This window comes from Sturnira hondurensis, unplaced genomic scaffold (genome assembly GCF_014824575.4).
Source record: "Sturnira hondurensis isolate 20B ecotype Veracruz unplaced genomic scaffold, ASM1482457v3 Scaffold0009182, whole genome shotgun sequence".
In the NCBI taxonomy this organism is placed as follows: domain Eukaryota; kingdom Metazoa; phylum Chordata; class Mammalia; order Chiroptera; family Phyllostomidae; genus Sturnira; species Sturnira hondurensis.
In genome coordinates, this window is record NW_028081813.1 from 174,990 (window position 1) to 199,421 (window position 24,432).

The 24,432-nt window shown below is 53.7% G+C and overlaps 1 protein-coding gene across 4 annotated transcripts in view; it reads left to right on the forward strand.

Annotated features, from left to right (window-relative positions):
* The window catches only part of ABCC3 (ATP binding cassette subfamily C member 3), a 45,381-nt gene that overhangs the window by 4,047 nt on the left and 16,902 nt on the right, over positions 1 to 24,432 (forward strand). For 3 of the 4 annotated variants that reach the window (XM_037056855.1, XM_037056858.1, XM_037056856.1), the window contains exons 2-18: positions 8,497 to 8,673; positions 9,017 to 9,142; positions 9,363 to 9,500; positions 10,284 to 10,409; positions 10,635 to 10,696; positions 11,350 to 11,481; positions 12,608 to 12,793; positions 15,491 to 15,668; positions 15,767 to 15,928; positions 16,458 to 16,550; positions 17,738 to 17,941; positions 18,053 to 18,199; positions 18,601 to 18,688; positions 19,042 to 19,108; positions 19,334 to 19,460; positions 19,536 to 19,712; positions 24,169 to 24,336. In XM_037056855.1, coding sequence (XP_036912750.1) covers positions 8,497 to 8,673; positions 9,017 to 9,142; positions 9,363 to 9,500; positions 10,284 to 10,409; positions 10,635 to 10,696; positions 11,350 to 11,481; positions 12,608 to 12,793; positions 15,491 to 15,668; positions 15,767 to 15,928; positions 16,458 to 16,550; positions 17,738 to 17,941; positions 18,053 to 18,199; positions 18,601 to 18,688; positions 19,042 to 19,108; positions 19,334 to 19,460; positions 19,536 to 19,712; positions 24,169 to 24,336 — 2,358 coding nt within the window. The remainder of the gene's footprint in view (positions 1 to 8,496; positions 8,674 to 9,016; positions 9,143 to 9,362; positions 9,501 to 10,283; positions 10,410 to 10,634; positions 10,697 to 11,349; positions 11,482 to 12,607; positions 12,794 to 15,490; positions 15,669 to 15,766; positions 15,929 to 16,457; positions 16,551 to 17,737; positions 17,942 to 18,052; positions 18,200 to 18,600; positions 18,689 to 19,041; positions 19,109 to 19,333; positions 19,461 to 19,535; positions 19,713 to 24,168; positions 24,337 to 24,432) is intronic. The other variant, XM_037056857.1, reaches the window with a different exon arrangement.

Sequence of the window (24,432 nt, forward strand, 5' to 3'; positions counted from 1 at the left end):
TGGAGGATTGCTCTCTGTTCTGAGCACCCCGGTGGTGAAGACAGTGTATGGAGAAGGGCCCAGGGCTGCTACCCTCAGGAGGTCCTGACCTGTTACAGAATCAGCCTTGATCTGACGGCCCCAGGAAGCTCCTGGGAGGCTGATGATGGCTCAGAAATTGGAAGGTCCTGCCCAGGAGAGCCATCTGGAAATGGCAGTGATTGCCTGATGAGTAGTGAGCTCCCCCATCACTGGGGGTGTGCAAGCACATGGTTAGTGACTACTTGGTGGGGATGGTGGAGAGATGATTCAAATCAAGAAAGGATTTGGGGTCCCACTCTGAAGTTGTGTGGCCAACTGAGAAGAGGAAAGATATGGCCAGTGAGAGGTTGGCTGGGCCCTCCTCTGATTTTCCAGACCTCCCTTCCCCTGGCGCTCTCCTCACTTTAGACTTGGAATTTACTCAGTAGCAGCTCTTAGTAGAAACCTGTGGGTCTCTCACTGCTCAAGTGCCAGCACCTCCACTGTTCCCTTGACTGTTTACCCACCCTGGGGAGGGGCAAAGCCCTAGTCCCTCAGGAGCTCAGCTCCCTGCGTCTCCTGCTCTGCCCCAACCTGCCCCATTCTATCACTCACTAGCCGTGTGACTTGGAGCAAATCTCTGTCTCGGGGCTCCAGCTGAATTTAGGTGGGCTCTGGGGCTCTGTTCCAGTCTAGTTACCCACTCTGGGAGTCTGAGCCTCAGGCTTGGGGAGGGGAAGGGGTGGCAAAGCCGTGATCAGGGCCTTCTGAACTCTCTGGCTCCTGGGTATCACTCTGTGTTCCCAGGCTCTTCCTCCTGGGTTGCTTCCTGGCCTGAGTAGGTAACCACTGGAACTTATGAGTAATGGATAAGACTGATGTTGAAACCGGAAAAGACACCGTCTGTCACGTGCCAAACCCAATAGGCAGAGACAGGAATTTAATCTTTATGGGCCCTTTATTCTCAGATCGCCGGTGATCTGAGAAGACAGTGGGTTCGTATCCTAATGCAGGGGTATCAAAACTCATTTTCACTGGGGGCCATATCAGCCTGGCAGTTTCCTTCAAAGGGCCGAATGTAATTTTAGGACTGTATAAATCTAACTACTCCTTAACATTTAAGCAAGAGCTCGGCACGGCTGCTGGGTAAAACAAGGTGGGCCCGCGGGCCTTGTGTTTGCCACTTGTGCCCTAATGGACCCGTCTTACATTCTCTTTCCAAGCCAGCATTTTTATAACAGGAACAAAGTGTGGTGAGGGGTTTTGAAATTCAGGGAAAATTAGATTAAACACTGCAGTGTTCTTGCCCTGGGCAGTTCGCCATTCCCAGGGGTGGGTGGTCCTCTGTCTCTCCCTGGAACGCAATGGCCTGGATGCCTCCACTTGTCCCCACGGCAATCTTTAGCAGTGCCCCAGGAGGTCGGCTGTCTCTCCCAGGAGCCTGTAGCTTCTGAAACAAAAGCTTTAACAAATGCATTACTTACTAGGCTTATAACTATTTACCTTGAACTGTAATTTCCCAACTCTTGAGTGCCCTATCAATGTACGTTGACTCTCAAATAAAGACAGTGACACCCGAGGCTATGGGAAGCTGGCAGTGGCAGGGCTCCAGAGGTAGCCAGTGGGCACCCAAGCTCCTCTGTCAGGAACCAGCCTTTCCTGCCAGGCCAGGCCTTTTAGAACCTCCTTCCTCCATCCCCAGATGGGGACAGCGAAGTTGGTACTAGATGCCTTTAACTTCTGAGCTCCTGGCTTCTGGCGCCATCCCAGGCTGGCTTCTTCTCACCCTGCTGCTCTCTCACTCACAGAAGGGAGTGAGGGAACTTTGCCAAGCCCATCTGGTGGTTCCTAGACCGAGAGCACCAGGCCAGCCCCCCAGGGAGAGAGGTCCCAGCGGGGACTGTGGGCTCACCCACTCAGGAGGCAGGGTCAGAGTGCCTGGGCTATACCCACCCTTCCCTGCTGGGACTGTTCCAGAGGCAACAGGTAGAGTCAGATCCCTGAAAAGCTTTGAGACTGGGGTGTGCCACTGCTGGCTGACTGGGCCTCTCCCCTCTTTGACCTGGGGCTCATTCCCACAGGGGTTGGTGCTGGGGAGGGGACTAATTGGGGCTGACTCCTCAACTGGATTTCTCCTCCTAAGTGGATATCCAAGTGTGTAGTCCAACGGTTCCCAGGACCTCAGCCAGTCTGTTACTCTGGCGGGATGGCAGCCCCCTCGCCTCAGCTCTGTGAGAAGAGCCTAAGCAAGGAGGTGCTTGGGGGCGGCTACAAGGCTGAAAAGAGATTTTTCATGTTTCTGGTGACCTGGACACCGATATCCTATTCTCAAGGTGGGATGTCCTGCTGGAGCCCTATAGGGTATAGAGAAAAGACTGTAGAACTCTGTGGTTGGGGGTGGGACTGGAGCTGGACTGCCCGGGTTCGAGTCCTCGGGTCAGCCCATGTCGTGGGCTGGGACTGGTCACTTTCTAGCTGTGGGTCTCAGCTGTTGTGAACATTAAATGATAGTCCTGGGCCTTGGCCGGGTGGCTCAGTTGGGTGGAGCATCGTCCTGTGTGCCACAAGTTTGGGGGTTTGACCCCTGGTCAGGGCACACACCTAGGCTGCATGTCTGATCCCCCCGTCGGGGCGCCCATGGGAGCAACTGATCAGTGTTTCTCTCACGTCGATGTTTCTCCCTCCCTTCCTCTCTCTCTCAAAATCTCGGGTGAAGAAAAAAAAAGATAATCCTGGGACAAAGCGGTGCTGAAATAACCGAAGTTGTGGGCTGGCACTACCCCCAGCTTCTTTCAGAAGCTGCGGGGCCAGCCAGGCCTATGAGCTCTAGGCTGGCCCCCGACAGCCCCCCACCCCCGGGCCCTTCCTTCCAAAGGCCGCTGTTTCAACCCTGGTAGGTCAGTGAGTGTGAACGGGGATGGGAGCCGTGTCTTGCCCCTTCTGTGCCTTCATTTCCGCTGAAATAAATGAACTTGTCAGTTGATCCCTTCTCCCTTTCTCCCTACCCCCCAGAATTGAGGAAGTCATTACTTTTCTGTCAACAAGTCTGGGGTGGCTGGGAGCCTGGGAGGTCACTGACAGAGCTGTGGCCTAGCTGGGGCAAAGGGGCCTGGGGTCCTCACTGCCCCCTGCCTTTGCTTGGGTCTGTAAGGATTTCGGTCTTAGTGCCCTGAAGGCCCCCCCTCCCCCCCCAGCCATGAGGTCCTTTGTGGGCACCAGAACTTGCCAGATCCATCTGGCTGTTTAATCCCATTATTCAGGCAGCTGTTGCTGCTGTGGGGGCTGTGTGCGTGACAGCTGTGACAGCCGTGGAGTGAGAGAGGAGTGGGGGAAGTAAGGTCAGAGAGGTATGGGGAGGCAGATAACGAGGGTGTTGAGATCCACGTGGGGACTTCGGCTTTCACTGAATGGGCTTTGAACTAGTGCAGTAACAAGGCAGCGTGGTCTGGCTTAGATTTCATTAAGATCTGCCTGTCCATGCTGCGCTGGGAGAGATTGCCAGGGCAAGTGGCGGGCGGGGAGGCGGGAAGACCGGGGAAGGGGCTATGGCCGAAGTACAGGGGGGAGAACCGGGCACAGGGAAGTGATAGGACTCTGCGTCCGTCAAGGAGAACGAGCTGAAGTTGCCTTTTTATAGATAAGAACAGTTGACTATAACACTCTCATCTAGCTCCACCCGAGCATTTGAAAGCAGTGATCAGGATGTGAGGGAGGGTTGAATGTGGCGTGTGAGAGGCAGAGAAGAATTAAGGATGACTCCAAGGATTCTGGCCTGGGAGAAGGAGAGAGTCGCCATCCATCAAGGCGGGCAGGCTGGAGAGGAGAGGAGGGGATGGGCGGGCGTTCCGTGCTGGACTTGCTGTGCAGGTCATGTCCCGTTGGCGTCCTCCCTCTAGAATACGTAGTCTGGGTCTGCAGGCGTGGATGGGCACCCGCTGCCTTCCACAGCTGAGATGTGCTTATCCGAAGGAAAGAACCCCGAGCTGGACCTCCCAGTGGATCAAAGCGACCACCCGAGTCCTCACAGCCCCATCTCTTAAATATTTTTTTTTAACAAATGGGCCTTCTTTTTTAAAAAATATTTTATTTATTTATTTTTTGAGAGAGGGGAAGGGAAGGAGAAAGAGATGGAGAGAAACATCAATGTGTGGTTGCCTTTTCCACACACACCACCCCCCAACTGGGGACCTGGCCTGCAACCCAGGTATCTGCCCTGACTGGGAATCGAACCATGGCCCTTTGCTTCACAGGCCCATGCTCAATCCACTGAGCTGCACCAGCCAGGGCTCCATCTCTTAATTCTTTAAAAGATTTTATTTATTTATGTTTAGAGAAGAGACAGGAGGAAGAGAAACATTGATCAGTTGGCTCTTGCATGCCCCCAACTGGGGACCTGGCACATGACCCAGACATGTGCCCCCACCAGGGATCCAACCAGCCACCTTTCAGTTCACAGGCCAGCACTCAGTCCACTGAGCCACACCAGCCAGGGTCGCCCATCTCTTGATTGTTGCCACAGTGCCGGTTGTCTATGCACCCGAAACTACATCCCCACAGCCTCTTGCTCCCTCACCTGCTTTCCCATGTGTTGCCCCGTTTGCGTGAAGCGACTCTGCTGTCTATTCATTCCCGCGTGGGGAGCTGCCCCTGCTGTCAGGTACTCCCACTGTGACTCACACATGGAGAAGGAGGTTCAGGGAGATAAAGGGACTCTCTCACAGTTCCACGGCTCAAAAGTGGCACCCCACACAGGGTCCTCTGTATCGGGGTTAGGTTCTTCTTGTACGGGCCACTCCCCACATGCCTCAAAGAGCCATCCCTGGGCTTGCACACCCATGCAGGGATTCCCCATCACGCCCTTGAACTGAGGTTCCCTTGGGGATCGATGCATGGACCATTTCTGGGCGCCTCCTGCATAGGTGGCCCTGGGCTGGGGGGTTGGAAGGTGTGGGAGGTGCAGGAGAGGGGTGGGAGTAGGGCTTGGTGTCTGTTCTCAAGGGCTCATGTTTCTGTGGATACCTGTGTTTGCCCCTGGCCCCCAACAGTGCCTGACTAGGCCTCCTGGGGTGTCTATCTCTGTGACCCAGTGCCCCCCCCCCCAGCCCAGCACGAGTTTGTGAGTCTTTAGCTCACATTGCTTGAGCGACTACTGAATACAGGGCTCTAGAATACAAGATTACAACCTCTGCCTGCTGGCACTTGAGTAATGCCCCAAAGCAGTGTGTCCCTGGACTGCATGGTCCCCAAAGGCAAGGGACAGGTCTGCTCCAGGTGTGCCAGCCTGCTGCCTGACTCCAGCATTGTCAGGTGGGAGACTGATGCTCCGAAGTGCCAGCTCTCTTGATGGGTGCTGGTCTCAGGAGAAAGGGTGCTCGAGATGGAAGAGGTGGGGGCTAAGCCACGTCCAACACCCTTCCCTGTAGTTGTTGGGGTTGTGACAAGTTGCAAACAGAGGGACCAGGCTGGGCAAAGGGTAGGAGTGGGAGTCTCAGAGCCCAGGTGGGGTGAAGTGAACTTGGCAGTAGGGGAGTGAGCACTGGGAAGGGAGGTGAGAAGAAAGAAGCCCTGGGGGCGCTTGGACTGAGCTCCGTGAGCAGCCCGAGCCTCTGCAGACTGGTGGGCCTGAGGCAAGGGGCATAAGGCTGCCCTTTGGGAAGGGTCCCCCTGTGGCAGGAGCAAGGGCATGGGAGGGCAGAGGGCTGATCTGGATGGAATTGAAGAGTGAAAGTAGGCTGAGGAAAGGAAGGCAGGGTATGCAGGTCTCCGTGAAACATTTTCATACAGTGGGAGAAGTCTAGCATGTAGATAGTTAAATAGTACAAGTAGATAGATAGATAATTCAGGGTCAGGAGAAGGCCTCAGATGCCCTAGTAACAAGCTGAGACTTTGTCTTCTAGGTAGTAGGGAGCCAGTGAAGGTTTAGAGGGAGAGTAAAGATAATCCTTTTGTTCATTCATTTATTCAATAAAAATTTAACTTATTTAAGCTGACTTTTTTGGATGAGCGCCTACTATGTGCTGGGTACTATTCTAGGTACCTAGGATACATCAATCAGTGAAAGAAAGACTCTTTCCTTTAAGGGACTTATATGCCGGTAGGATGAAATGAGAGGAACCCTAGTAAACTAGTACATGATAGAACGTGTAGGAAGGTGGCAGGTACTACAGAGAAAAGAAAAAACAGAGAAGGGCAAGGAGAGTGTATCGGGAGTGCAGGGGTGGGGTGCAGGTGGCGACCTTAAACAGGGCTGGTCAGGGCAGACCTCGCTGAGAAACAAAGACTGCAGGACATCTGGGGGAGGAGTGTCCCAGGCAGAGACAGCAAGTGCAAAGGCCCTGAGCCTGGTGTGTTCAGCAAACAGGTCCCTGGCAGGAGTGATGCTGGAGGGGCAGTGAGAGAGGTCGAGGGTTGGTGGGAAGGGGCACCGCACAGGCCCTGGTAGGGCAGCCCTGGTGGGGTGTGTCAGGTGGAGATGTCCGGTAGAGATGAACATAGAGTTGGGGATTTAGAGAGCAGTGGGGTGGAAACGTAGACTTGGGAGTCATTAGTGTGTAGATGGGACTGGATGAGGCAGCCAGGGAGGTGAGAGCAGATGGAGAAGACAGAGGAGTGGGAAGGACTGAGCCCACAGCACTCTGACATCCAGAGGGGGAACCAGCAAAGAGACTTAGAAGGGAAGGTGGAGGAAGAAGGGGAAGGCCCGGGGAGTGTGGGCAGGGATCAGGATCCCTGGGGCACGAACAGGAGAGACCAGAACCCCATGGAAATTGTTGGAGAAGAGGTGAGGGACAGTTCTAGGGGCCAGGGGGGAGATGTTCTCCTCCCAAGGTTACCTGTGAACAAACCAAGGTCCAGAGAGGTGAAGATTTAGCCTCTTGCCCAAGGTCACACCACCTGAAAGAGGTGGAGCCAGTTGTGCTGAACTGTGCAATAAACGATATGCACATGGTCAAAATGCGTACACTTTGAGTATTTACTTAACAGGAACTGTGATGTTTCTGCATGGCAAGGACGAGGAAGCTCAGGAGGCTAGGCTATGAAAGCAGTACAGCCTCACCTTCCAAAGCAAAAGAAAATAGTGATTATCAAATACTAATTAAGACAGCCCTGGCTGGTGTAGCTCAGTGGATTGAGCACGGACCTGCGAACTACACGATCGCGGTTCGATTCCCAGTCAGGGCACATGCCTGGGTTGCAGGCCAGTTCCCAGCAGGGGACCCACGAGAGGCAACCATACATTGATATTCTCTCCCTCTCTCCTTCTCGTCCCCACTAAAGATAAATAAATAAAATCTGAAAAAAAAAGAGAAAGGAAATGGAGCCATAAAATTTACAAAAAATACTAGTTAAGACAAATTGCTTAAAATGTGGAAGTAGATACCAGAAAAAAGTCAGCATATTTTACCCCTGAACTAAGGGCAGGGGAGTAATGAGGCAGGGTACCGTTTTCTTTTTCATAGTTTGACTTTTTAAATTATGTGCAAATAAAACTTTGACAAAAATAAAAATGATAATTATTTACATTTTTAATTAGGAGGGAGGGGATTAACCATTGTAAACAGGTGTCTCCAGGTAGATGAGATCGTGGGTGGTCTTTTTTCAATTGTTTATATTTTCTGAGCTTTCTATAATGAGCATCTAATTCTTTGCAAAAAAGGAAAGAAAGATTAGTTGATTGTGGGTTTTGGAGGAAACGATCTCAGTACAATATGTGTTTGAATGTATCCCCCATCTTTTCCAAAAAAATTCTCAGAGTTATTGTCAGAGACAAGAAGTGGGGCGGTTTGTCTGGACTCACTGGGTCCCCAGGCCTCCTGCCCTGCAGGACCAGGGCAGCTGCACGCAGACGGAGGTGGCTGGTGCCCTAGGCTCAGGACTTTCAAAGCTCTCTCCCCTTCCCATTGCACCTTGGAGCTTACATCCTCCAGTGAGGTGGGTGGGGTCAGGGATGACCTCCCCCGTTTTCAAACAGAGGCATGAAATCTCAGGGAAGTTTTCTGTCCCTTCTTGGAAGAGGTGTAGAGAGGAAGTGGCCTCTTCACCCATGTGCACATGTTGTTTTGATAAAATAAAAAATTACTTAGGAAAAAAAAAAGAGTAGAAATCTAGAACGACAGAAAGCAGACCAGTGGCTGCCCAGGCAGGATGGCTATGCAGGGTACGGGGAGCTCTCGGAATGATGGACGTACTCTGCACCGTGACCTGCCAGTCACTTTGCAGGTGTGTGCAACTTACCCCATTGGACTGTGCGCTTTAAATGGGTGCAGTTTATTGTGCTTAAATTATACTGCAGTTGGGAGAGAGAGAATATGGGGAAATGGGGACAACCATGACCTCCGCAGAGGGCTCACACCTGGAACCACACCTGATCGTTTGCCCACTTACTCTCTGACCCCGTGGTTCGTGGAGTGTCTCTTTGTCCTAGCCATTTCCCTTGAGGGAGAGTCCAGTTCCCCAGAAGGCAGCCACAGCACTGAATTGTGCCTCTGTCCCCAGGACTCCAATCTGTCGGTGTATACGCACAACCCAGACCTCACTCCGTGCTTCCAGAACTCCCTGTTGGCCTGGACCCCCTGTGTCTACCTGTGGGCCACCCTGCCCTGCTACCTGCTCTACCTTCGGCGCCACCACAGAGGCTACATCGTCATCTCCCACCTCTCCAGGCTGAAGACGGTCAGGGCCCAGGGCTCACCTTCCGGTGGGGGCGGGGTCGGGGTGCTTTTCTTATTGAGTTCCTTCCCCCTCCCTCAGCAGCTGGACAAGCTTCCTTAGCCTCACCAGCCGGCCCTGGGGCCATGGCAGCCTGCCAACTGGGTTTGCAGCCAACTGAAATATTCCCCTCTTGGGGTGGTGCAAGCGAATTTTCCATCCAAGTTCTCCCACCCTTAAGAAGCTTCCCGCCAGTGCCCAGCCCAGCTCTCGGGGCCAGGCTCAGGCAGGTCTGGTAGCCTCAGGAGCAGGGAGGGATTGTCCTTTCCTCTGGGGACGGACCCTCCAACTCGAGCCTTGTTTGTAGGCCGTGGGCATCCTGCTGTGGTGCGTCTCCTGGGCCGACCTCTTCTACTCCCTGCACGGCCTGGTCCACGGCCGGGCCCCTGCCCCCATCTTCTTAGTCACCCCCTTGGTGGTGGGGGTCACCATGGTCAGTGTGGGGCCTGGGAAGCTGAGTGGGGGAGGGTCTCCCATGAGTGTGGGATGGTGATGGGGGACCCATGGGCTCTGAGGAGAAGACTGGACACCTGGGCGATGGGAAGGAGATGGGGGTGACCCCGCTAACATCCGGCCATGTGGGATGGGGAAGGAACGGGGGCAAGTCCAGATGTGCGTGCCCTGGCCCAGCTTCCCCTGCCCTCCCTGCACAGCTGCTGGCCGCCCTGGTGATCCAGCATGAGCGGCTGCAGGGGGTGCAGTCCTCGGGGGTCCTCATCATCTTCTGGTTCCTGTGTGTGGTCTGTGCCATCATCCCCTTCTGCTCCAAGATCCTTTCAGCTGTGGCAAAGGTAAGGAGAAAGGGGCACCTGCCCAGCCCAGCCCTGTGCAGGGGGTCACCTCAGGGCTCGAGGTCACTGCTGGGTCCCGGGCTCCTCCCCTCTGCCCCTGCTGAGGTTCAGTCCTTTTTGGGTTGTTCTCTCCTTGCTGTATCTTCTGGGAAGCAGAGTGGGGCGGGGGTGGAGGCAGTGCTCAGGCTGAGCGCCAGTGTCATTCCGGAGAATGGGGCCCTTGTTGGCTCTTTACGGGAGTGCAGGGGGCTGTTCCGTGGCCACCACCAACTGCAGGGTCTGACGGGGGTGTCCAAGGTCCTTAGTGAACGTGCGTTTACAGACACACATGGATAGGTCTGGCTTACCTGGACTTCCCATGACGTCGTTTTCCCCTTTCTTCTCACCTTCCTCAGTTCCTAGCCTTCCTTTTGATCTGCACTGAGGCTGATGGTGGGGGGTAGGAACACTGGGGGTCAGTCCAGCATCTCCCCATTTCTCCATCTTAAGAGGCGGTAGTCAAATATACTCATGAGAGCACAGGCTTGGAATAATCTGCTTATTCTGTGTGATCCTGGGCAGATTCCTTAGTCTTTCAGAGCCTCGTTTCTTCAGTTGCAAACTGGGTGTCAGAGATTTCCTACCTCATAGGAGTGACCAGGGGGGGTCAAACAAGGCGATGAAGAGGAGCCCTTGGCACAGCGCCTGATGTAGGGCAAGCCCCCACTGAACAGTGGCCCCTGTATGACCCCACCCATCTCCGAGGAACCTGAGGTTCTGAAGCTCTTCCCCGTTGTCCCGCAGGGCAAGATCGTGGACCCCTTCCGCTTCGCCACCTTCTGCATTTACTTCACCCTGGCGCTCTTCGCCTTCATCCTGTCCTGCTTTAGGGAGAAGCCACCATTGTTCTCCCCAAAGAACGTTGACTCTGTGAGTTTTCCGTGGAGGCCGGTGGGAACGGAGGCTCCACGCCCACCCCTCGGCTAGCCCTCACCTGCATTCCCCATCCCTTCCGGTCCCTTCCATTCCCAGATCATCTCCACAACGTCGTGCCACCTGGGGCTTGCTGGGAAGGCAAAAGGGCTGCCTCCCTCTACTCTGCCTTCAGAGGGGGTGGTCATTCCTGATTTGTCCGTTTCCACTCTCTCCTTCTAGAACCCCTTCCCAGAGGCTGACACTGGCTTCTTCTCCCGCCTGACCTTCTGGTGGTTCACAAAGTGAGTTGGCTCCTCCTCCAGCCTGGGCCAGAGGAAGGGGTCGAGGAGAGAGGGGTAAGGGGAGGAAGGGGAGCCAGCTGGAAGTTCAGGGGTCTGAGGAGCTGGGCCTGGCTGGCCCCTCCGCTGCAAACCCCAGCCTCAGCCATGGGGCAGGAGAGGATGGGGAAACTGGCAGGGAGGCTGGAGGCTGAGTGCAAGGGCCTGGCATGGCCCAGCCCTGACCCTAGGCCACAGGCCAGCCCTGCGTCTAGCAGGTGGCTCGCAGGTGGCCGGGAGAGGCCCAGGGTCTACACTCTTCTGTCACCTCCTTGGCCACCTGTCAGAGAGGCTTGGGCAGGATAATTGTGTCTCTGACCTGGGTGACAGCTCAGTGACTGTGCAGCACTGAAGAGGGCCCCAGCCTGTGTGAATCTCATCACCAGGGCCCAGGGGTCTGTGGGGCATCTGGGGAAGAGGGAGAGAAGGGGCCCTCTCCCAAGAGATGGGAACTTGGGGTGGGAGGCAGTGGCTTCAGCTTGTTCTCACTGTGGCAAATCAAGGAGATACTTCCCTTAACCACAGCACCCTAGGGAGAACCTCCTTTCTGGAGACCCTAGTCCCAGCTCCAGGCTGCTAAACTCTGACTCCCATTTGGGGCCATCTGCCTGCCCCAGATTGGCCATTCTCGGCCACCGGCGTCCTCTGGAAGAGCGAGACCTCTGGTCCCTGAACAAGGAGGACTGCTCTGAGGTGGTGGTGCAGAGGCTACTGGAGGCCTGGAAGAAGCAGCAAAAGCAGGCAGCATGGTGAGGCCCCCCCAAGTGCCCACACCCCTCCACCCAGCCCCTGCATGCACCCAGGTCTCCTGCAGGGGAGGCTGCTGACCGGGGAGGGTTGCAGGGCTGGGGGTAGGGAGAAGAGCAGGTGTAGGGGGTCCTGAGGCCGGAGGATGGCTTCCGCTTTTACGGCACTTACTCCACCCGCGGCGTGGCCCTGAGCACGGAGCAAACCTGGTCTCCAACCCCTCTACAGTGTATATTCCGCTGTCCCCTTGTTGCAGAAGGGGACACAGAGGTTTAATGCTACACCCAAAGTCCCCCGGTTGGTGGTGGCACAGCTGGAACCCACACCCAGTTGTCTGGCGCCCCGGCTCTTACCCTGCACCACCTTGCCCGACATGGGGGTGGATTCCAGGGACCCCCCTCAGGAGGAGCAGGGCCTCTAGTCCTGCCTTGTCCTGTCTGAAGGCAGCGGCTGGAGAATACAACTCTCCATCTGGAGCCTTCCCATGGGCAGCCTCCCCTTCAAGGACCCCACCCCGGCTCACTGCCAACCAGGAGAGACGGGACTCTGAGTCCTCCTTTCCTCCATCTCTGACCCTGGGGCTGTGCCCCCACCAACCCGGGGCCTGGGACTCCAGTGCTTTCTCAGTCAGGCGTCCCCGACACCAGCTGGCTTTCAGAGGAGAGGAGCCTGGCACTTGGGCTTGGTCGGCAGTGTCTTCGCTCCTACAATGTGGAGCCTCTGGGAAGCCCTGTGGCTACCCCAGTCTGCCTGGCACCCCCTCTCTGGCCCTCCACATCACCTCTGCCCCCTCCCTGTGCAGCTCCCTGTGACTAGGCCACTAGCCTTCTCCGCCTGTGTGTCCCTTCCCTCACTGCATCCTCCCTGGGGAGGCAGGGGCAAGCCAGAGGCCGGGTGTTGCTGGGTTATAGTCCTCAGATGTCAGTTAGACACCGCTTAATACCCTCTGGTGCCTGAGGACAGAATCTCCTGTGGAATTTACCTGGAAAGTCGTGTTGTCCATCCCCCCGCCCCGGCCCCCAGTCCTGAGAGCCCAGAAAGCAGCCTCCCTCTCCTCCCCGCCCATCCCAGGCACTTGGCCTCACGGGGCCCATTACCCACTGCTCCTTCCTTCCCGATCAAACACAGGGTCGCAGTGGCGTCTGGGAAGACAGTCTCCAGTGAAGATGAGGAGTTGCTGGGAGGCCGGTCCAGGCCCCGGGAGCCCTCCTTCCTGAAGGCCCTGCTGGTCACCTTCGGCCCTGGCTTCCTCGTCAGCTCATGCTTCATGCTGGCCCAGGACCTGCTCTCCTTCGTCAATCCCCAGCTGCTCAGGTCTCCGCACACTTCCCCTTGCCGCAGCCCTTCCCTGGGCAGGGTGGTGGCTGGCTGTCCCTGAGGACTGAGCCCAGAGGAAGGGATGACATATGGTGAAAAGAGCCCCATACCAGGACCTGAAGGGACTCTCTCCACTTTCTGTGTGCCCTCTGGCATTGGCAATGGCTCTGCACCTCCGTTTCCCCATTCACATCCAGCTTGTCTGTACCATATTATGTGCCACGCTCCCTTGTGGATGTGTTAAACAAACATTCTCTCTTTAAATCCCACAGAGAAGTGTCCCTACTCCCATTTTACAAACAAGGAAGCAGAAAAATGAAATTTAAAAAAATAATAAAAACAAGTGAGGAAGCGGCAGCTCAGAAAGATGAAGTGACTTGCCCAAGGGCACACAGCCGATAAAAATGGAGTTGAGTCCAGCTACATATAGCACTCTTCCCAGATGACAGGCAGGCTCTATGATCTGTCATAGGAATGGCTTGAGTTCTCAATAGAGGGGGTGGAAAGAGCACTGCCTAGCAGCTGAGCCACCAGCTCCTTGCCCCTCCATTCATGCATTCGTTTATTCAATGACTGTTGAGCCCCAGAGAACCAAAGAGCTATGGTCTTAATGTCTCGTGGGGGAAACCAACGAATGAGTCCATTAGGGCACGGTGTGCGGGCGGAGGTGCACTCAGGAGGTGCACCCAGGAGGGGTACAGAAGCCAGCTTGGGAAAGAGCATGATACGTTTCCCAGCCAGGGTGGGTATACAATTTGGAAGCACAAGCAGGGGTTAGTTAACCAGGGGAGGAAGGAGGGAAAGGTGGAGCCGAGCCAGAGTCACAAAGGCCTGAGACAGCAAGACCTGGGCGATCCAGGCATCCCTGGTGGCCAGGAGGGATGCTGGGGGGAAGCATGACCAGAGGGAAGGGGAGAAAGACAAAGGGAGCGGGGGAGAGCGAAGGACATCCTTGAAAGATTTGCAGCCAGGGAGGGACAGCTGGTTTGTATTTTGGAAGGATTCCCTGCAGTCGTTCGAGGGATAATAGAGTAGGTGGCCAGATGAAAGTGGGCTGACCAAGGCAGATGGGAGCCCAGGCCAGGAATGAGATAGGATTCAGAAGCTACGCCAGAGATGAGGGGTGTGCCAGGAGAGGGAGGGTGACCGGAGGATGATGGATGTTTTGCTGAGATGATGAATTCAGTGGGAGGAGGGGGCTGGGTAACAGACAAGGTAGCGAGTTGAGTCGTGGCCACATGGTTCTGTAGTTCAGCTGAGTCCCCCAAGGTGAGACTGCCAGCCAGCCGAAGGTCACATTTCAGAGCCACCGGTGGAAGCCCAGGGTCTCATATCTGTGGCTAAGCTTTGCCATGTGGAGGCCCCAGACAGAGCCCTGGGGAGTTCTGACAGGTAAGGGGATGAGCAGTTTGTTCTCTCCTGGCTCTGGAGGCCAGAAGGCTGAAATCAAGGTGTCGGTGGGGTCGGTTCCTTCTAGAAGTTCTGAATGGAAATCTGTCCCTTGCCCCCTAGCTTCTGGTGGTTGCTGGCACTCCGTGGCATTCCTCGGTTTGTAGATGCAATGCTCCTATCTCTGCCTCCTCCTTCTCACGGCCCTTTCATGAGTACATCTGTGTTTCTATGCAAATCTCTCCTCTTATAAGGACACCAGCCATTGGATTAGGGCCCACCCTAGTGATCTCATCTGAACTTGATTGATTATGTCTGCACAGACCTTCTTTCTAAATAAGATCACATTCACAGGTACCAGGGGTTAGGACTTGAATATATGTTTTTAGGAGACACGTTCAACCCTCAGAAGGAGAGGCCCGGCTGTGACTATAGAGGTAGATCCACATGGTCAAGGGAAGGTGTGTCCCAACGTGGAAGAGAATTGGTCATGTCAAAGGAAAAGATACAGAGCTGCCAGCAAAACGAAGCTATTGAAGATCAGGAGAAAGGGGGGCAATGATGGAGCATGTTCCTGAGGAGGTGGATGGGATCCAGAGCTTAGCTGGGCAGGGTCAGGCTGGGAGAGCTGGAGGGACATGTCTCCTGAGGCAGCAGAGAGGGAAGGAGGCAAGTGTTGGAAGGGAAGTTTGTGGTTGGTGGGGAGTTTGTAATAGGTGAGTGAAGTGGGAGGACCCAGTGGGAACCACTCAGAAGGTGAGAGAAGAGAGGTAAAGAGGGTGGTGGAAGATGAGGTGAGGTAGGGCCCTGGGGCAGGTCACCAGCTAGCACTGGAGCCGGCTGATGTTGGAGTGGATGGATTTGAGGGGCAAGAGCCTGTGTGGTCATGCAGTATGCTCTGAGCCCTCAGAAGCCCAGGAGAAGGCACAGGAAATTCTAATCAAGAAACATGTAGTATTACTTCTCTTCATGTGGTCCCAGCCGGCAAGAAAGGCAGGCGGAAGAGGCTGGTGGTGAGAGTGCTAGATGGGAGGTGTAGCGGGGGCCGTGGTAGACAGAGAGGAGGTGAAGGCAGCAGGGAGTGAGGAGGGAGGGTCAGGGTCTTGAGTCAGCACGGGGCTGAGTCCCCCTGGGTGGGAATGGGGAGGAGGGTTAGCAGCCACCACCTGAGAGGTTTCAGAGAAGGGGCCAGAGTGGAGGCTGAGGGTGAAAGGGGAGGGGAGCAGTAAAGGGAGGGACCTAGGGAACGTGCCCCCAACCCCCCGCCGCCATGCCGACCTTCGTGCCTCTCTCCTGCCCTTGCAGCGTCCTGATCAGATTTATTTCAAACCCCACGGCCCCTAACTGGTGGGGCTTCCTGGTGGCCGGGCTGATGTTCATGTGCTCCGTGATGCAGACACTGTTCTTGCACCAGGCTAACCGTTACGTCTTTGTGATGGGGTTGAGGCTTCGTACGGGGATCATCGGTCTCATCTACAGGAAGGTCAGCTGGTGCAGGGCTCTGGGAGGCCGGGGAGGCTGGCCCTCGGGAGCTTTGGAGAATGTCACTGGCCCAGTTCATCACCTGCTGTCCACCTGCAGGCTCTGGTCATCAGCAATTCAGTCAGACGTGAGTCCACTGTGGGGGAAATTGTCAACCTCATGTCAGTGGATGCCCAGCACTTCATGAACCTCACCCCCTTCCTCAACCTGCTGTGGTCAGGGCCTCTGCATATCATCCTGGCCATCTACTTCCTCTGGCAGGTGACTCTCTGGCCCCTTCCTCTGACCTTGACCTTGCTGAGGAAGGGCAGGAGAGGGTTACTACTGGTCAGCAGAGGTGCGGCATTGTGGACACAAGTGCTTCCCTAGATGCTGGGGTGGGGGTCAGGACTGCAGGCGTGCTGATGCGCTGATGCTGGTATGTGCGACCCAGTCTTCCCAGCCTGGGTGACTACCCTTCCCCAAGGTCCCAGGGGAGGAAAGAGGGACTAAGAGGCAGGGCGTGTCTGTATTTGCCCTCCTGTGTATCTAGACACCCTTCCACGCCTGCCTGTTTGTGCCTGTTTGTGCCTGTTTGTCGTCACTATCGGATGGCTGACAGCCTCTGCAGATGTTTTGGTCATTTTGGCTTTCTCTGCATGTTTACTTTTTGTTGCCTACCTGGCTGATCATGATCGATCGCTTCCTGGACACATCTCCATGTGTCAGATCGATAAGCCTCTGTCTGTGGGGTTCCATCTACATATACACGGGTTTAATATGTCCTTTCTCACCACCTGTGCCTCCTCAGAACCTGGGTCCCTCCGTTCTGGCGGGAGTCGCTTTCCTGGTCTTGCAGATCCCACTCAATGCAGTTGTGGCCACGAAGATGCATGCGTTCCAGGTGGGTGCCGTCAGAGGTGCACCTGTGCTGCCTGGAGCGCCTGGCCAGGTGCCTGGGGAAGGGCATGCACTACCTGGGGCCCCTCGGTTATTTTGTTTACTAACAATGGTGGCTACAAGTTACTTTCACAAACACTAGCTCACTCTATCCTCACAACAACCCTGAGAGTGTTTCAGAAACATTCTTATTTTGCATCTGAGGAACCAATGCCCAGATTATGGCAGTCCAGAATCAGGAAGACCTGGGACTTGAACCTGCACCTTCTTGTCTAATAGGAGTTTCTTCTGCCACACTGTGCTGAATGTGAACAGCCAGTCACCCAGTCCTTTTTTCTGCAAACGTTTATTGAAGTCTTCAGTAGCTTCCCCCTGCATACGGAATGAATGACAGAGTCCCTAGGGCTACACACCAGGCCCCTGCTCACCTTGCAAGCCCTCACCTCTTGCAGTGTGGCCATAGTTCAGCCGGTCTGGCCTTCTTAGTTTTCTGCAAAGCACTGAGCTCTGCATACCTCTGGACCACCACCCACACTGTTCCCTGGAATGCTCTTCCCTTCCTTGCCTGCCCAACTCCTTCCCTTGTCCCACCTCCCAACATAAGCTCTGATTTCCTAGACTCTCACAGAACCCTATGGTTTCCCTCAGGATACACATGCTGATTTATTAAGTATTTATTTAAATAACTGTTCACTTCCTACCTGCCTACCCATCAGACTGTCCGCTTCATGATGACTGGAGCCTTGTTTGAGTTGGTCATGCCTATCTGTCCCACACCTAGCACGTGGCCCGGCACACAGTAGGCACTCAATAAACAGGGGTTGAATGAATAAATTTATTTGGCGCGCTGTGTCCTGCATTAGGGTCAGGAGGCTGGCAGTCTAACTGGGGAAGTATCCATGCACAGGATCATTCTGGGGACAAAAGGGAAGTACAACGTGCCTTAGAGACCCAGGGAAGGGGGTAGAGGATGCTGCCTGGGAGGGACCATGACACTGGTGCTGGGGTTGGAGCTAGATTTTGTTGGGGGTGAGGGGAGGCTGAGCTGGGCCTTCCTGGCACAGGCGTGGTGGGGAGGAGTGATGAGCAGCCCCAGCAGCTGCAGTGTGTGCCCTGCGTGGGGGCTACGAGCCCCCGAGAGTGGAGGTCTGTGGAGGGGAGTGCAGTGTGCCCCTACTACTCTCTCTGCAGGCGAAGCAAATGAAGTTCAAGGACTCACGCATCAAGCTGATGAGTGAGATCCTGGGTGGCATCAAGGTGCTGAAGCTGTATGCCTGGGAGCCCAACTTCTTGCAGCAGGTGGAGGGCATCCGGCAGAGTGAGCTCCGGCTGCTGCGTCGGGCTGCCTACCTCCATGCCATATCCGTCTTCACCTGGCACTGCACCCCCTTCCTGGTGAGGCTCTCCTACTGGGGCTGGCCTCCCACCTCTGACCTCCCCCCTGGGCAGGCCAGGCCTCTGGGCTCAGCATACTCCACCCTGACACTCACCCCTACCGCTGCCCAGGTGACCCTCATCACCCTTGGGGTGTATGTGTCTGTGGACCCAAACAACGTGCTGGATGCCGAGAAGGCCTTTGTGTCTGTGTCCCTGTTCAATATCTTAAAGAACCCCCTCAACGCACTACCCAATTTAATCAGCGGTCTGACGCAGGTAACCACAGGTGGGGCTGAGGGTTCTGCTGGAGGAGGGCTGGTTGTTGGGGTCACTCAGGGTCAGGAGATAATCAAGGAGAGTTAGGGCCATCTGGCATTAAGAAGAGTTGTTCAAAGTTGAATGAAGTCATTAGAATCAGGGGTCATTTGGGGTCAGAGGATGTCAGGTGGGGTCCCTGAAAACCTGAGTTCTGGAGGCAACCTCCTCTTACCAACCTGGACTCGGTCTTTGGCAGTGGGAGCCAGGGAAGACTTAGTCCTATGAGGGGTCCCCAAACCAGTGTCTGGGCCTTCAGGGGGTTGACCACACCCAGGAAGTTGGGGGCTGTCAAGTGTAAGAGGGAGTGGAGGGGGATAGAGAATGCATGGCTTCCAGGACTGACTCACACCCTCCTGCAGACCAGCGTGTCCCTGAAACGGATCCAGCATTTCCTGAGCCAAGATGAACTTGACTCCCAGTGTGTAGAAAGAAAGACCATCACCCCAGGTCCAGACACCGCTACCTGGGCTGCTCCAGAAAATCCTAGTTCTAAGCTTTTAACTTTCCTCTTGTGACCCCCTTTTTTCTTCTTCTTTCATATCTTTAATTCTATGTCTGCCTTTGTCCTCTCTGGCTCTCTGCTCTCTGCTCCTTCATCCCTCTCCAAGCCTCCCCCACTCTCCTTCCTTCCCCAGGCCTCCCCATGCCCCTGTCCCAAGACTTCCTGCCCCATTTCCTTGTGTGCCAAACTTCCCTGCCTTCTCCGCTTGACCCCTTCCCTAGGGCTTCCCCCCTCTCTCCCTCCCAACCTCCCCCAGGGATCCTGTCCCCTCTGACTCTGTATTCCTGGACCCTTCCAGGCCACGCTGTCATCATAGAAAATGGCACCTTCACCTGGGCCCAGAACCTGTCCCCAACCCTGCACAGGTACCAAATTCTCCTGTGCCTTCTTAGCTGCCTAAAGTGGGCTGAAGTTCAGATCAATAGCAAAACCCGCCCCTGACCCTCACTCCCAAGTCTCTGGCCTAGAAAGCAGGAAGAGCCTCAATTGCCAGGGTGGTATCTGGGAGGGAAAAGGACTTGGGTCTCCAGGTGGAAGGTTGGAAATCAAAAGCCTGATCTTTGTCTTTGACTGGGCTCCTGGTCTCCCAGCTTAGACATCCAGGTGCCAAAGGGGGCACTGGTGGCCATGGTAGGGCCCGTGGGCTGTGGAAAGTCCTCCCTGGTATCTGCCCTCCTGGGAGAGATGGAGAAGCTGGAAGGCAAGGTGTATGTGAAGGTGAGTAGGGTAGGGATTCCTGGGAAGGGACGCTTGGCAAACCCCTAGGTAACTCTGGGGTTCTCCTGTGGCCAGGGCTCTGTGGCCTATGTGCCCCAGCAGGCCTGGATCCAGAATGGCACTCTCCAGGAAAATGTGCTATTTGGCAGAACCCTGGACCCCAGTCGCTACCAACGGGCCCTGGAGGCCTGTGCACTGCTACCTGACCTGGAGGTGCTTCCTGGCAGGGACAAGACCGAGATCGGAGAGAAGGTACATGGTCCCTACCCATCTTCTGGGGAGTCAGCATATACAGCTGCCCATGGTAACCCAGCCCAGGTCCATATATGCACCCATTCACTCATTCCCACATTCATGTAATACCATGCCCAGCTCTGTGCTAGGCACTGGGGAAATGGATCTGTTGCTGGGGGTGGGGAGCCAACCTGTGAGCAGGTGGGGGCTGAAAAATTCCTGGCTGAAGGCCTGTGCAGGGACAGGGAGGGCAGTGAGGGGGAAGTCTACATACGGAAAAGCATCACTTTGGAGCTGCAACTTAACAGCTAAGGAAGAAGGGCTCATCATTCATCTTTTCATTCATCCATTCCTCAGATTTTATTACACACCTATATCCCAGACAATACTATACAGTACTGAGTACACAAGTCTTAAAATCTCTGCCTTTTTCTCTCCCTCTCTTTCTCCCTCCCTTTTCCTGTCTCTGAAATTAATAAATAAAATCTTAAAAAGAATATGCCCTGGCCAGCCTGTCTCAGTGGGTTGGGCATTGTTCCATGAAGGGAAATGTCCTTGGTTTGATTTCCGGGCAGGGTACATGTCTGGGTTGTGGGTTTGGTCCCTGGTTGGGGCATTTAGGAGAGACAACCAATTGATGTTTCTCTCTCACGTCAGTGTTTCTCTCTCCTTTCTTTCTTCCTCTCCTTTAAAAACAATGCATAAATAAAATCTTTAAAATCTCTGCCTTCAGATAGCTTACATTCTAGTGCAGGGGGAATGATAAGCAAGATAAATAAATATGTAATATATGAGATAAATGCTAAGGGGGAAAGAATGGAACAGAAGGGATATAGGACTATGTACAAGGCTGTATTGTTAGGGTGCCTTGGGAAAGCCTCACTGAAGATTGGGATGGAGGTAGTGGACCACTTCTGGGGACATGGAGCTTTGCCTGAGAGAAAGGCCCCAAGAGGCAGAGAGAGCCATAAGTGTGAAGCCCCTGAGGCACAAGTGTGATTGAGGCATCTAAGGACCAGCAAGGAGGCCAGTGTGGCTGGGGTGCATTGAGCAGGGGTAAGGGGAAGAGCCGAGCCCAGCAAGGTGTCCAGGCAGCCATTTCCCAGGCTGCCTTGCAGGCCACAGGACTGGCTTTACCAAGAGGGATGTGAAGCCTTTGAAGATGTGAGCTGAGGAAGGTGGGTAGACTGGTTAGGAAGGCGTGGGAAGGTACAGGGCAAGGCAGAGCCTGGAAGACCTTGGTTAAGGTTTTGGCATTTACCCTAAAACCATGAGTTATCAGTGAAAGTTTTTGTTTTTTAGTTTACTTATTTCTTTTTAATTGTTGCACTATGTGCATAACAGAATTTACAGTCACCATTTTTCAAGCATGCAGGTCAGTAATGCTGAATACGTGCACATTTGTTGTACAGCCCTCCATAACTCTGCTCATCTTGCAGAACTAAAACTGTGTGTCCCTTAAACAGTCACTTCCCCTCCTCCTCGTTCCCCAGCTCTTGGCAACCAGCTTTCTACTTCCTGTCTCTATGCGTTGGATTCCTCCAGGCACGTCATATAAATGGAATCACATAGTGTAGTATCTTTTCTGGGTGACTGGCTTATTTCACTTAATATAGCATCCTCAAGGTTCATTCATGTCATAGCACGAGTCCAAAGTTCTTTCCTTTTTAAGGGTAGATAATGTTCCCTGGTATGTGTACGTCGCGTTTTGTTTACCCACTTGTCAATGGACACTTGGGTTGCTTCCACCTTGGAGCCGTTGTGAATAAGGCAGCTGTGACGATGGGTGTGCAAATACCTCTCGACGACCCTGCCTTCAGTTCTTCCGGGTGCACGCCCAGAAGTGGAATTGCTAGATAATACAGCGATGCTGGGTCTTTTGTTTTTTTTGTTTTTTGTATTTTCTGAGGAACTGCTGTCCTGTTTTCTGAAACGGCTACACCATTTTACATTCCCGCCAGCAGTGCCCAAGCATTCCAACTTCTACACACCCTGGCCAGCACTTGGGTGGGCTTTTTTGGGAGTGGGATGGTGTTCGTGTTTTTGACAGCGGCCATCCTGATGGGTGGGAGGTGGTATCGCACTGAGGTTTGGATTTGCATTTCCCTGGTGATCAGTGAGGTCGGGCATCTTTTCCTGTGCTTATTGTCCATCTGTGTGTGTCTTCTTTGGATAAAGGTCCATAGAGGCCTCTGCCCATTTTGTGATCCCGTTCGGTGTTTTTGCTGTTGAGTCGCAGGAGTTCTTTATATATACAGCAGGTCCTCAAGTAACATCATCTCATTCAGTGTCCTGTAATGTGGGGACATGCTGGAGGGACTTAACTCTTATATGTATCAAATATATCAATTGGTTTCATTATGCATCATTGGACTTCACTCACAATGAGTTACAGTAAGTGAGGATTTACGGTGCTGGACTTTAGCACCTTATCAGATCTATGAGTTGCAAATATCTTCTCCGATTCTGTAGGCAGCCTTTTCACTCTGTTGTGTCCTTTGATGCACAGAAGTTTCAAATTTTATGTGACCCCACTTATCTATTTTCACTTTTGTTGCCTGTGCTTTTGGTATCATAGCCAAGAAGTCATTGCCAAATCCAGGGTCATGAAACTTTTCCTCCATGCTTTCTTCTAGGAGTTTTAGCACTTTTGTTTTTAATACTAAAAATTTCCGTGTACATTCCCTCAAAACAATGACATTCTCTTACATAACCAGAGATGAATTGTCAAAATCCAGAAATTTAACGTTGGTACAATAGTACTATCTAAGTCACAGTCTGTACTCAAATGTCATCATTTGTTTCAGTAATGTCTTTTTTTTTTAGCTATTTTCTTTCCTGGGCTAGAATCTAATCCAGGATCATGAGTTGCTTTTACTTGTCATATCCCTTTACTCTCTATCAATCTGGATAATTCCTCAATCTTTGTCTTTTAGGACCTCGACACTTTTGAAAAGTACTTTGTAGAATGTCTCTCATTTTGGACATAGTTAGATTCAGATTATGGGGTTTTTTAGGGGAAATACCAATAATGTTGTGTCCTTCTTGGTGCATGCTCTCTGGAGGCAGGCGAGGTCACTTTGTGCCTTATTAACAATGTGAACTTTGACCACTTGATTGAGGCGATATCTTTCACTGATCATTTTATTTCATGACTTTCATTGATGATTCTCGCCTGAGTCAGTGTTTACTATGACGTTTGCCAAGTGGTAATTTTCTACCTCCGTTCATTCTCTAGTTATTAGTTGGCATTTCACTCTAAGAAAGAGCTTTCTTCTCTTTCCCCTTTTTCACTTATTCATTAATTTCTTTCCGTCTCATGGGCTCATGGATTCTTGTTTGATCCGGTGGGTGATAATCCTGCAACATCATTATTTACCTTGATGTTCAATTTGTCAGTGCTGAGCAGGGGCAGCTGTAGAGCGGCTCTGGCTACAGTGTTGGGGGGTCCCAAAGGCACGGGCCCCGGTGAGGAGGCTCTCCTGGTGGTTTGGGGGATGATGGAGTCCTGAGCCTGAGCAGAAGGCTAGGGGAAACTAGGAGTCCAAGGTTATAGGAACCCAGGGAAGACCTGCCCATCTGAGACGTGACTTCTCTCTTGGACCCATGCTGACCTTGCACACACAGAAACCCAATTAAGTACCCAGCACACAGCAGGCACTCAAGGGAGCCGTCAGAGATAAGCATGCCCACGTGCCCCAGTTGCTATACCCGATTCTCGCCAGCAGCTCCTGCTCCATCCCACATTTGCCCTACCCAAGGGTCAGTTTCTCAGGGCACCCCAAAGAGCGGGGCTCTGTTCCAGAGGAATGAAGAAAGCTGGTGGGAGGAAGGCAGGCTACACCCCTGGGGCCTGCCGTCTGGGCCAGCCCTGCTGCCATCTGCATCAGTTTCCCCATCAGGGGTTGAAGGAGAGATCTCACCTCCCCTCTGGCACCTGAGCAGTCTCGGGGTTGATGAACTCGGGGCCTGATGCTGGGGTTCTGTCCTCACTTTGGACCTTAGTAGTTCAGGACTATGGATAAAGTCATCAATGTCTTGGACTTTAATTTTGTGATCTGGAAAGTGGGACTAACGGTACCTCTCTGGGAGGACTGACGTGAGGACCAAATGGAGTGATCGCTGTGAATGTCATCTGCAAACTGTGTGGGTGAGGGAAGATTCAAAAGTCAGTTAAGGGCCTCCTTGGGATTTCCAGCCTCCCAGAGTCTGAGGGCGTCAGGCCAGGGAGCCAGTTGGGCAGGCTGATGGAGCAAAGGAAGCAGGATGTCCTCCCATGGCCCAGGTGGACTCTTGAGAGCTACCACCCGTTCTCCATGGCCTTACAGCTTCACAGAGACAGGACCAGGCATATGAAATGTGAATGTAGAGGTTTATCTTGCTGGATGACAGTGGATGGGGCCTTTGCCCCCGGCTGTGCCTGTCTGACCCCCTTCTACCCAGTATCTACTTCTCACCTCTCTCCTCCGTCCAGGGCATTAACTTGTCTGGGGGCCAGCGGCAGCGAGTCAGTCTGGCCCGAGCTGTTTACAGTGACGCCGACATTTTTTTGCTGGATGACCCACTGTCGGCTGTGGACCCCCACGTGGCCAAGCATATCTTTGACCAAGTCATTGGACCAGAAGGTGTGCTGGCAAGAAAGGTGAGGCCTCCGGGAGGCTAAGGGACTAAAGGGAGATCTAGGGCCCTGGGAGAGAACTGGTGGGGAGGCCAAGGAGTTTGGGTGAGACCTGTGGAA